This window comes from Gouania willdenowi, chromosome 4, assembly GCF_900634775.1.
Source record: "Gouania willdenowi chromosome 4, fGouWil2.1, whole genome shotgun sequence".
NCBI lineage: Eukaryota > Metazoa > Chordata > Actinopteri > Blenniiformes > Gobiesocidae > Gouania > Gouania willdenowi.
Genome location: NC_041047.1, coordinates 25523132 through 25535615, shown reverse-complemented (window position 1 = coordinate 25535615; position 12484 = coordinate 25523132). Strand labels below are relative to the sequence as shown.

Genomic DNA, 12484 nt, shown 5'->3' with positions numbered 1-12484 from the left:
TGCTTGTATAGCAAATCTAAACTATATATTTCAAAAACCTCATTGTGTTGATATAAAACAATAAATTAATAGACTAGACACTACACTACACTACACTCTAATCTCACTCAATACACACTAACTAAACAGTAAAATCACAGTAATAATCACTATTATCTCAAATCTCTCAACTCACCCTCTCTTTCTCCGTCTATGTTTACCTGTCGCTTGAAAACAAAATTCCCGCTATATGTAGACTTTATGATTGGACAGTGGCCTTCTTCTTCTCAACCAATTGAGAATGAGGAGTTGTCGTCACGGCCTAGAGCCCCTCGCCTCGATGCTCCCCCCCGCCGCCATGTTGGCATAAGTCCCGCGGCAAAAGAGATTGTTTACATGTGTTTTTAGTAGTAGTAGTAGCGGAGGTACTTGCTATTCCATGCCTGGAAGTCACTGCTGCGTTAAGAACTGCTCCAATACCTCCCACGATAGCCATGGAAGACGGAGGAACAACGGGATCCAGTTTTTTAGGTTACCGAAATGGACACAGCATCTAGGAGAGCAAGTGTCTGACCTGACGAGGAGACGTCGGATTGCTTGGTTGGCTGCAATTAGAAGAAATGACCTTACTTTCGATTGCACACCCCCGTGGATGAGAGTGTGTTCTCTGCATTTTCACTCTGGAACGTTCTCTTAAAATGTCTTTATGTAGTTGTCTCTTAAAGCTAGGAAGTGTAGGTTACCTTATGTGATTGTGGACGCTGTAGTGCCTTTGTCTCTGACACACTAAAACACATATGTGAAGAAACTTACTTTTGCCAGCACAATGCTGTTTTCACCAGCTGGAGGCTTGTAGATGACCAAGTCCTGGACCCAGCCGCAGCAGAAAGTCATTGTGTAGTAACGTACACCAAAAACTAGGTAATTTACGATGTCCATGTATGTGCACGGAGGTAAAAGGTCCAGGTCTCTGTGCCATTTCGCTGCAGATTGCTCGTACGGGTCGATGTTGCGAATGTCCACTAGCTTCTCCAAATACATCTTTTTTGTGCTTGGTATCAGTTTGTCCCTGTAAGTTCCCTTTTCTTTCGCCTTCTCTTTTTGCATTGCTTTTCTTATTTTTCCTTGTCGTATTCCTCTACGTAAATGCGCAAAAAGTAAAGCTCTGGCGATCATGTGATCAGAACGCGCCGGCGCGTCCGTCGGCCCCAGAGGGTTAATGAATGAAAAACATGATTGATTTGACCATCATTGTGTTTTCACTCTCTCTGATGGCTGGACTGGTGAAAAAACTAAAACTTTGGACCGCACACCACACCACATTATAAACACAAGTACCACAACTAATGTGAACAATTTATCTTTTGTTAGAAACACCAACACACACCTGCAGTTGCTCATTCAAAGTGTTGTTCACCTAATCTTTGATGCTAAAATCAAAGCAAAAAAGCTGCACTTAAAAATTTTGCTGGAAGCAAAATGCTCAAAGTTGCGGCACGGTCCAAATAGATATCAAGCGTTACACTGCAAAACATTTATTGATATTTAATCTAATCCTCAACAACAGCTACTTGGGGAAAAAAGGAAAAACTGAGTCTGGATAAGATTAATAACAAACACTCTCGTGATTGCACACATACACCTCGCCGACGTCGGCACGATGAATGATGTTCCATTGGCGAGACGTATTATGGAAAGCGTTTGCTCATTGGGCAGACGTCACGGAGACATCGGCCTAACGCCGGATGATGGATTAAAGATGCTCAGCGCGACTTTATTTAGCTCGGATCATTCAATTAGTATAAATACCTCCATATCCATAGTCGAGTATTTACTTAAGTCTGATAGCAATATGGTAATATCACAAAAAAAAAAAAACAATATACTACCACTAAATAGCTTATTATGTGTGGACAAGATAAAGAGAGACACAGTTCATGATCATAAATGTATTTTCAGCAGCATAGCCAAAAGAGCCCCAGCACAAAAACAGCTTCATGGAAGTGACATTTTACAGTTCTGCAATTTTACAAGTGCTATCAACGATTTTGGGGAAAAGACACACAAAATGACGCATTAGGAGTAGAATGCCAACGCACGATCTGAGGCCGACATTGGCGAGACGTATGCGTGATATCTGGGTCTTGGATCCTAATGTGCAGTGAACACAATGGGAGTTGTTGTATCTTCTTCCTTGATGTCTGAGGATTCTTCTTTTTTCCTCCCAGATTCTTGGCGTTGTTTATTGTTTATAGTGAGCGAAAAGAAGCTGCAAGACTGATGGCTTAGTTGCAATACAAAAGTTTTGCTAAAAAATTGACAGCATTCTTTTCCAATCAGGCTTGCGTATAGCCTTCCCAAACGTCTGATCCTAATTTTCCTCCTTCATCATACTCCTACTGCTAAAGCTCTGTGTGCTCTCTGTGCATGTTCGCTGATCCCAACTTATTGTTTACATCTTTAAACATCTGGAAGCTTTCTTTGTACGCTAGGGGCCCCATTCTCTGTCTAAATAAAATGTGCTAGATGAAGGAGCACACAGAACTAAAAATGATAAAGAGAGGAATTCTTAAAGGAGCACAGAACATTTACCAGAGTTATTTTTGGTTGAATGTTTGTTGCAGGATAGAGTCTAAACCATGTGTCAAACTCAAGGCCCGGGGGCCAAATCCGGCTCTTTTAAACATCCAATCCGGTCCGGACTGACTGAGTAAACAAGAATCATTGTGTATGGTTGTGAAGGGGTGTAAAATATCTGGCAAATTGTCACGGGAACTTAAGCTCAGGAATTTTGACAATATAAAAAAATTTTTTTCATATGAATTATTTATTGAAATAAACCAGACATTTTGAGTAATTTTCCATGACTGTATCATATCCAAACATAAAAATTGGCATCCATACAACATAATACACTTCAACACTCATTTCAACAGATTTATTTGGAAGCAAAACTTTACAATTATTCAAATGGAGTTTCATTGAATTTGTCACAAATTTAATGAGACTCAACAATATTTGCAGGGGTTTCCAGTTTTCCCAGGCTTGTATAACACGATGGAAGTCATTTTTACTCTTGAATTGTTGGAACAAACCTAGTTTATCCAAAATCCAGCTCAATCCTCAAATTTTTGGCACATTTCCCTAAATTGAAATAATATTGTCACTACCTGTCACCTATTGCTTGGACATTGTTGGTGCCTTATATACTCTACATATATTATTTCATATAATGTATACATGGAAATGCAAATTAGCACTTATGTTAAAATTGTTCAATCCTAAAGCTCTGTGGCCCTATCCGTATTTGGCCCCTGAACTAAAATTAGTTTGACACCCCTGGGCTAAACGTAGAACCTGGTCCTCCAGGTCGGGGGCTGGGCATAGTTCTAACAACTCCTCTCTGTAAAATCATCATGTTACAGAAACTGCAACAACAACACATACAACAAATAGAGCCTCAAGAGACTTCATCCGTAATCATACACCTGCCAAAATGACAGCTTTTGATGAAAGCCCATCGAGCAAATTCAGGAGCTTGACAAGAGATTTTCTTGGACCTTATCTTGGACCCTTTAGTGGAGTTGGGAGGGGGTCTAACGTGGTATAGCGCAGATACGGAAAGGTTTAGGGCAGTGAGTTGATCCCAAAACGAACTCCAGACTCGATTTCTCTCCAGCGGGAGGCGTGAACTTGAATTTCTGAATAAGCGACGTGAAAAACAAGAATAACTCCATCTTGGCCAGCGGTTCTCCCAGACACATGCGCTTACCTGAGATCACACAAACAAACACACGCACACGCACACACACACGCACGCACGCACGCACACACACACACACACACACACACACACACACACACACACACACACACACACACACACAAACTTTTAATAGATATGATAACTAGTAAATTTACAAAAGATTCCAATGCGTTGAATGCAATTCTACTCATCTGACAAACCAAATCAATATAACTGTTCTAATAAACATTTATCAAGATCAGACAGACACTAGTTAATACTTCTTACATGATCCTAAACGCCACACTCACACATCAGAGAGAGAGGGAGAGAGTTTGGTTTAAACACCATGTGATAAAACCTGAAGATCTACTGTAGAGGATTTGACCGACCTAGGGAAAAAGGGATGAAGCCTTCTCTCTTCCTGGAATTACCATCATCATCTAGAAAATGCTGTGGGTTGAAGGTGTGAGGAGTCTCCCATATCGATTCATCGTGAAGGACTGAGTTCAGTGTAGGCAGGACCATAGTGCCCTGCAGATGTGACACAGGCTTTAAATGTTTATAATTTCATAGAATAATATACATAAAACCTTGCATTCTCATCTGATAAATATAGGAAAATATGTAAAATTCATTTATTACAAATTTTATTTGTTCCGAAAAGGCAATTCAATCTCTGCATTTAACAGATCCCTGAGGAGCAGTGGGCAACCAGGGAGTAACGCTCGGTGAGCAGTTAGGGTTAAGGGACTTGCTTAACATCCCACAGTGATTGCCCAGGTGAGATTCGAACCGGCGACCCTTGGATTACATACTCGCTTCTTTAAGACCGCAACAGATCTGCAAAAGATCTTTAATGGAGTATTATTTCCATCCATCCATCCATTTTCATACCCGCTTATTCCCTTTTAACAGGGTCGCGGGGGTCTGCCAGTGCCAATCTCCGGCTCTCATAGGGCGCTGGGCGGGGGTACACCCTGGACAGGGCGCCAGTCCATCACAGGGAGTATTATTTATAGTTTGTAAAATAAAATTCATATTCAATTGTTATTACAAATACTGTCAAAATGTGAACTGGTTACCTTAGGGATTTTGTACTGGCCCAGTGTGGTGTCCTTATTTGCCATGTGAGCCAGATTCAGTGGAAGGATGTTCCCCATTCTTTGAGTCTCTTGAATGACTGCCTCAGTGTAGGGCATGTTCTCCCTGTCGGACATAGAGGGCTGCCTGGATGAACCAATCACAGAGTCGATCTCAGCGTGGACTCTCTCTGCTCACAGTGAACAGTGAGTCAGTGTTTGACGCTACTTGGCACATATTTTTCTGCTCCACTTAAGATTGAAATTATTAAACAACACTTGCTTCTGTTTCCTATTCACTTTATGTATGTATTCTCTTTTTTAGTAAAGGGAAAAAAAAGTCACCTGCCAGGATTGGGATCAAGCTTTTCCACATTTTACCATTAAAAAAAAAAAAAAAAAAACATGACATTGAGCGGTATACTGACACAAAAACCCACACCAAAAATATTAAAACCTATATTTTTCATTGATGATAGATATTTGTTTTTAGTGTATTTTACAGCTGATTTAGGACCTGTTAGAGCAGCAATTCTCAACTGGTGGGTCGGGACCCAACAGTGGGTCGCAGACATGTACTGGGTGGGTCACGGACAGCTGGTCAAAAATAAATTAATACTTAATATTTCTCATGATGTTCTTGTTTTTTATTTTGAAAGAAACTTTTCTTTTGACAGGCATGCTGTGAAATGCATGTTACACAGGAAAAAATAGAGATTTCTGTTTTTAAAAAGATTACATACGTGTTTTCAACAACTAATTGAGAAAAAATTAATTTGTGGTTGAATTCTAAAAAACAAAAACTGGGTCACAGTTTAATGACCATGGTAAAATGTGGGTCCCAGGGTGAGACCAGTTGAGAACCCCTGTGTTAGAGGAAGGGTAACTTTCATTAGGTTATTTATTTCAGTCTCAGTAATTGTAATTAATTGTAATTGAGAACGTAATTGTAATTTACTTTCTGAGTATTGAAAAAAAATTATAATTGGAAAAAATGATGGTCACTGTAATTGTAATTGTATTGTAACTGAACGTGAATAATTGAAAATGTAATTGTAACTGAAAAATGTAATTGACCCCAACCCTGTCACCAGCTAGCCAAAGTGTCTTCCCTTATTTTATTTTCTCCTTTCCAGGAAACAGCAATTATATCTATACAGTTATTATTAAGCCCTGTTAATCTAATAGCTGTTACACACACCTTGTACTTCAGGGTAATGTATCATGTACAGCAAGCCCCAGTTTAAAGTAGTAGTGGTGGTTTCAGTTCCAGCGACAAACAAATCCAATGTGCAAAAGCACAAATTGGTGAGATCAAATCCAGTCTCATTGTCGTTTTTCTAACAGCAAGAAAAGAAATAAGGAACAAATGTGTTTGCAGAATCATTTGATCAAAGGATAAACACTGAACAGATCTGTGTAGCACAATCACTCACTTCGGCCATTTGTATGAGGAAGGAATCAATGTAGTCTCTTGACGATGACGGGTCAAGGTTTTGTTGATGTTTCTTTATCTTGGCTTGAATGAAATCAAGAAGCTTATCAGTCAAAGTAAAAATCCTCTGATGAGGTCCAGGCAGCCGCCTCATGAGCCAAGGAGCTAGGTTGAAAATCTGTAAGGAGACGCATGTTAAACAGTCTGGTTTCATCATCCTTTAATAACAAACAACAAGGAAAATGTTCAAAAACTCAAATTGATTTGTTACAAAATATTGACCAGTCTCAGTGCTGCGTTATAAAATGGAAAATGTTTCAAATGGAGTATGACAATCAACAAAAAAAGTAAAGTCATAACTTATTTTGGGATTTGTTAATGAGTAGACAAATATTACATTTATTAAGTTAATTGGAATAAAATTACCACTATTTAAAGCAGGTGTCTCAAATGGCCCCTGAACAAATTTTAGTTCAGGGGCCACAAACAGAGCAGTTTGATCTCAATTGGGCCACAGATTTCATGCGAGATAATGAATAATTTCAACATTATTGTGCCCTAAAGTTTGCACTTCTACGTACAGTGGGGCAAAAAAGTATTTAGTCAGTCACCAATTGTGCGAGAAAGTAAAAATGACAGAGAAAACATCAATCATTGTGGAAATGAAACTCAACAATATTTTGGCCATTTTTAAAGGTAAATTCTCACAAAATATTATCACTTTGTTACATATTTTGTATTTATATACCTGTATACATTAAATACAAAATATGTAAGAAACCGACAATACCAAGCAATAATGACAATTAAGAGAAACATTATGTCACAATTTGAGGAAAATTTAAGGATTTTGTAAGAATTTTGAGTTTTTTCAACTATTCAACATTAAAAATGGCCACCGGAAAAATTGTGAGCATCTGCAAATATTGTTGAGTTTCATTTATACAATGATTGATGTTTGGCACGTGCTTTAAAGTGTAAATTAAAAGAATTCTTCCGCTTTCAAAGTAAAACAAACAAAAAGACAAAGCTCTCTGTTTAGAAACTCTGGTATAGTTTGAGTTCCTTTTGTTTCTTGTTAGATTCTTGCATGAATAGCTTTATCAAAATCTCCTCACCTGTCCCCATATGCCTCCCTCTAAGTACAATAACTCATTAAAGGTCTTAAGGATAAAGACATGTTGCTCATCGGTGTACTCGTATCGTTCCCCAAACACCAAACAGCAGATGATGTTGGACACAGCGGTGTTTACTAGTATCTGAGCATTAAAAGGGTTGCCTGTAAAGTGACAATAAAATGATTGTATCGTACAACCATTTTTTGATACAAAATTGTAATTGTGTAAAAATGTAATTTTATATTACATTGGTGATCTGCAAAAGCCTCTGACAGATAGTGACACTCCTGCTGGATGCAGAGCTCCAGGCTCTTCTTGCCCAAACCAAAGTTTCTGAGGGTATGGAGAGCAAACCTTCTTTGCTGCTTCCACATGTGTCCATTGGACAATACAAGACCTGTCAGAAAAAAACAACAGTAGCATTCAAAGTAAAAGTTAAAAAAAATCTGTTTGAATATGAACTTTTAAAACCTAAGTGAAGCAATCACCTTTATTCCCAGCAATCTCTGAAAACAATGGAATGAAAGGACGTTCTGTGAAGTCTTCCCCTCGTTGGATCAGAGCTTCTTTAACACTTTTGTAGCCGTCAAGGACCACGACCCTTCCACCAAAGAGACGGAGGCTGAAAATGCTCCCATACTTCTGTGCAAACTGAATACACACATCAGTGTGTATTAAAAAAAAACCTGTGATTTAATTTTAGTCTTTATTTACTCTTCTAGAAACTTAATAATAATATTTTATTGAACTAAATCTCTAAAGGGTTTAATCAACAAAAAATGTACATAGCTAAACATTTCCTAGAGCAGCATGGTAATATATGGTGGTTAATACTTCTGTCTTTCCGTGAAACTGTTACCTTTCTGTATGGAGTTTGCATGTTCTCTTTGTATGGTACTTGGTTATTATATATTATTATATGATGTCTACATGTCTGACCATTGCATAGTGTAGGAAGTTGGTGGGGCAGGAATTAATCAATTACGTATAAACCCATCAATTTAATCACAACTAAAACTAATACATAACCATTTGATTTGTCCTTCATATTTAAGCCTGTAAATTTACTTTAATCATTTCAAAAACACAATATAAAAAGTGAAATGATTCACATAATGATATGCGGTGTAGAATTATTGCAGCTTCAACAAACAGTACAACAGTATGTAACACGTAATTAATACATTAACACACTAATACATGTACTAATATTAATACAGCATTATATTTGATAATAAATGCACTTCGTTAATGCATGCATGTGGGCTCGCACCTTAGTGAAGGTCAGGTGGATTTGTCCTTGCTTGATTCTGTGAAGGTCACCAATCAGAGGAAGCGCATAAGGACCGGGAGGGAAGTTTGAGGGAACTCTGTTCTTCCAAACATCAACCAGCAGCAGAAACATGCAGAGAAAGAGTAAAACACTCCAGTAGTCCATCCACGCCATGAAGCCGAGCACATTGGATAAACTCAGCATGTTGTCTTCGATCATCCACTGAAGAGCTGTTGTCACTGAGTCTTTCCCCCTGCTGTGCAGGAGCTGTCCCGATACAGAAGTGTTGTCACACAAAGTTGACCCGAGATGAGCTTGTGTATTTTCTGCGAGTTACAACATAACCTACTCAACCGCACCATGTGATAAGTTCATTCGTGTCAGGGTCTTTGGCCGATTGCCAAAGGTGTGGCAATGATAAAGGGAGCTTTTATAACACTGACAGGTCTTGCAAGCGAGAGCCAGAGAGGGAGAAAACAGCTTTTCATTCACCTTATTCATAGAGGAGCAACTGGAGAATTTGGGCATTGAGTTTCCTGTATAAGGAAAGAAGTAGCGAGAGTGATGATTGTCAATAAGCAAATTAGTAACTTAAAGCAATACTCAACTAAGCTGACAAAGAACACTCACCTGAAAGACTATCATAATGAAATAGGAGGCATGTTTTAAAACAACAAAAAACAATTCACTTACACTTACTCATCTGTACCAGTTTATCATAGATAGATAGATAGATAGATAGATAGATAGATAGATAGATAGATAGATAGATAGATAGATAGATAGATAGATAGTAGGGCTGCAACTCATTGATTATTGAAACAATTAATCAACTAATCAGATGACAAATTGTACAATAATTTCTCTATGTTGCAACAATCTTTTAAATTTGGCTTGGGGCAAATTATGATGAATAAAAACAATAAATAAATAAATAAATAAAACAATTCCCAACTTAAATTGTAAACAGGGTTCTTACAAACACAAAATAAATTGAATGAATCAACACTAAAATGTGCTTCATTAGCATTTACACATTAAAAAAAGGCTACAATAGCTGCTGACTCACAGAGCTATTCTTAATAGGCTAATATTTTATGAAATATATTTGGGCATGTGGGTCACTCGATTTGTGTTATTATATGCAATTAATTTATTTCTTCATTTCTCATAAAAGTATTTTCTAAAATAAAATTAAAACACTGAAAGCATGAAAAGCAAAAATAACTCCAATAGTGTTTTTAACACTTTTTAACCACTGCTGCTGAATCTTGTTTTTTATACATCTGAGAACGAGTTACATAAAGTTATGGTTGATAAATATCTCTCCGATTTCCTATAATTAAACCAGATCAGACTTGACGATATAATCATTAATCTACTGAGAGCAGTATTAACAGAATATTTAGGTGTAATAATCACAATAGTTACATTACTGTCTAGTGGGGCGAGCTTTGTCTTGTGAACACGTGAAATATAATAAAACATATTGCTTTTCACAGTCTGGACAGATGAATAGTGTCTTGCTTTGCTGTTGGTCTGCCATTCTCCTGTCCCAGCAAGCCACACCCTTTTCCTCACCCAGCTGAAGCAGGTCTAGCTGGTTACCCACTGATCAGCTGGTGTTCCAATTCCAGCTGGAGAGCTCTGTCAGCAGTGGATTCTGAGCACTCATGGTCTGACTGTCATCTTGGTAATTTTTTGTGAGATGTCTCACTATGGGATGTGGTATCTCCCGAATTGCAGACATGCTTATCGAGCTAATACCAGCCCACAGGGCAGAATCTGTACACATCACGACAAAAGAACCGCCCGTGCCACACACAGAGTGGAAACGTCCAGCATGTAAAAGCGGACAAACGTGAGGGGTGTGGTCCAACTCCCCGCTGCACAAATGTCCTGAACAGACACTCTGCAGAACAAAGCCCAGGAAGTGGTGAGACAGCAAGTCGAGTGTGCGAGCAGACCCTCAGGCGTCTGCAGACCCTGACTCTTGTAAGCCAAATCAATAGCCTCAACAGAATGTAGTTGTAACAGGCTTCCCCTTGTAGGGATTAGCCAAGGAACAGCTGATCGCTCCTCCTGAGGCTCCTTGTCATGTCCATGTACGTGCGTAATCCACAACCTGGACACAACACATGAGGCCGCTGCTCAATTTTTGAGGCAGGAAAGGCCAATAGGTCAATGGGAGATGTCGAGCCTACCACCTTCGGCACAAAGGCTGGGTCGGGCTTCAAAATCCTCCTCACATCGCCCGGAAAAAGCTGAGCGTATGCCGGGTAAACTGAGAGCGCATGGATGTCACTGACCCACTTAGCTGACACCAGCTGTAGCAACAAAACAGCCTTCAGAGAGGCAAACTTCAGGCCTGTCTCTCCAAGTGGTTTGAAAGGAAGACACTTAAATCCCTCCAGAACTACAGCCAGATTCCACGGTGGAACCAGTGGTCCGGACACGGGGAGGAGCCTGCGCGTTCACTTCATAAAACCGGTAGATCAGCGGGTGCAGACTTGCCGGTTTGTCACCAAAGCCTACATGTCAGGCTGTGATCGCCACCAAATACACTTTCATAGTGGAAAAGGCTTTGCGCTCTTCAATCAGGTCCTGCAGGAATGACAAGATAACTTCCACTGGGCACTGATAGGGGATATGACTCTCTTGGAGAAACCATCCCTCAAATAACCTCAACTTGCAATCATAAAGAGACCTACAGCGCTCTGTATGGCAGAGATCACACTCTGTGAGAGTCTCACGGCTGAGAGAATGAGCCATCCTGGGGCCAAGCCCACAGCCCCAGGGAGTCTGGGTGTGGGTGGAAAATCATGTCCCCCGCTTGTGACAGCATGTCCCTGCGTAGCAGCTGGTAAATTTCCACCAGACAATGCATGGCACATGGATGCAGGCCTACGGGTGCTAGAACGTCAAAGACATCAAGGACAGCATTTGGCTCAAGTCAGCAGCTGGCTCGCTGGCGTCTGGAAGCTCGGATACCGGGATATGGAGCTGACGTGCCGAGGAGCCCGAGGAGCCCGGAAGCATCAAGGGAAGGACTGGACCTGAGAATACAGCTGTTATGCTGATGTCTAGGAGCCCCGGACCTTGGCACAGTGCGGAGCATGGAGAGGAGCAGTCACCGGAGTGAGAGAACCGCAAGGAAGGCCAGCGTGCCCAGGAGCCTGGAGGCATCAAGGGCAGGGCTAAGTCTGAGACTATAGCTGTTGTGCTGATGTCTGGGAGCTCTGGACCTGGCTCGGTGCAGAGCTCTAGTGGGTCAGTCACCAGAGTGATTGTGCCGCTCGAGGACCAACGTGCGCCGATGCAACAGTGTTGGAAAATACCCTATAGCCGCAACTGGAGCTCTGAGGTTCACTTACCTGTGAATGGAGCAGCACTGAGCAAAGCAAGGTAAGCACTGGCTGCTTCTCGACCTGTTGTGGACCACGCAATGCATCTATACTTACCAACAACTGTCAACTGGAAACCGTAGATCCGCCTGTGGACAGTTGAGCTGGTAAAAACGTGAGATATGCATGAGAGAGAGAAGAAGTGTTTGAATGAGGAACTGCCCATCCACCCTTCCTCTTATAGGAGGTGGTAGTGTCCTTGGCGGATGGACAAATTTCACCAGCCAATCAGAAATGGCAGATTGAGAAAAAAGTGCTTCTGAGGGCTGCAGGGAATGTGCATCCCATAGTGAGACATCTCACAAAATATTATGAAATAAAACATAACAGCTGTGTTCTTTTTACTTGGTCTATTACTTTTATTAAGTTGTTCGTGTTAGCTCATTCTTGTGTTTCGGTGGGTTAGCTTAGCATGCGTTAGTAGAGCAGGTTGATCTCTGAGGAACTT

The 12484-nt window shown here is 40.3% G+C and overlaps 1 protein-coding gene across 1 annotated transcript; it reads right to left on the bottom strand.

Moving 5' to 3' along the window:
• Positions 1-2787: 2787 nt before the first annotated feature.
• On the bottom strand, positions 2788-11575 carry LOC114461860 (cytochrome P450 2J5-like). Its single transcript, XM_028444330.1, has 9 exons — positions 8633-11575; positions 7848-8010; positions 7607-7756; positions 7360-7520; positions 6243-6419; positions 6008-6146; positions 4810-4997; positions 4117-4258; positions 2788-3751 (listed from the first exon to the last, which is right to left on the bottom strand). The coding sequence occupies exons 1-9, from the start codon at positions 8849-8851 to the stop codon at positions 3576-3578; spliced, it is 1515 nt and encodes a 504-aa protein (XP_028300131.1). The 5' UTR covers positions 8852-11575; the 3' UTR covers positions 2788-3575.
• Positions 11576-12484: the final 909 nt, after the last annotated feature.

Bases quoted from the DNA above. Each gene is read 5' to 3' on its own strand.
- LOC114461860 (XM_028444330.1), bottom strand. From the start codon at position 8,851: ATGATCGAAGACAACATGCTGAGTTTATCCAATGTGCTCGGCTTCATG. The intron at 7,521-7,606 runs GTAATATAAAAT...GTCACTTTACAG, and splicing joins GGCTTTTGCAGATCACCAAT to GCAACCCTTTTAATGCTCAG. The intron at 4,259-4,809 runs GTAACCAGTTCA...TCACATCTGCAG, and splicing joins GCCAGTACAAAATCCCTAAG to GGCACTATGGTCCTGCCTAC.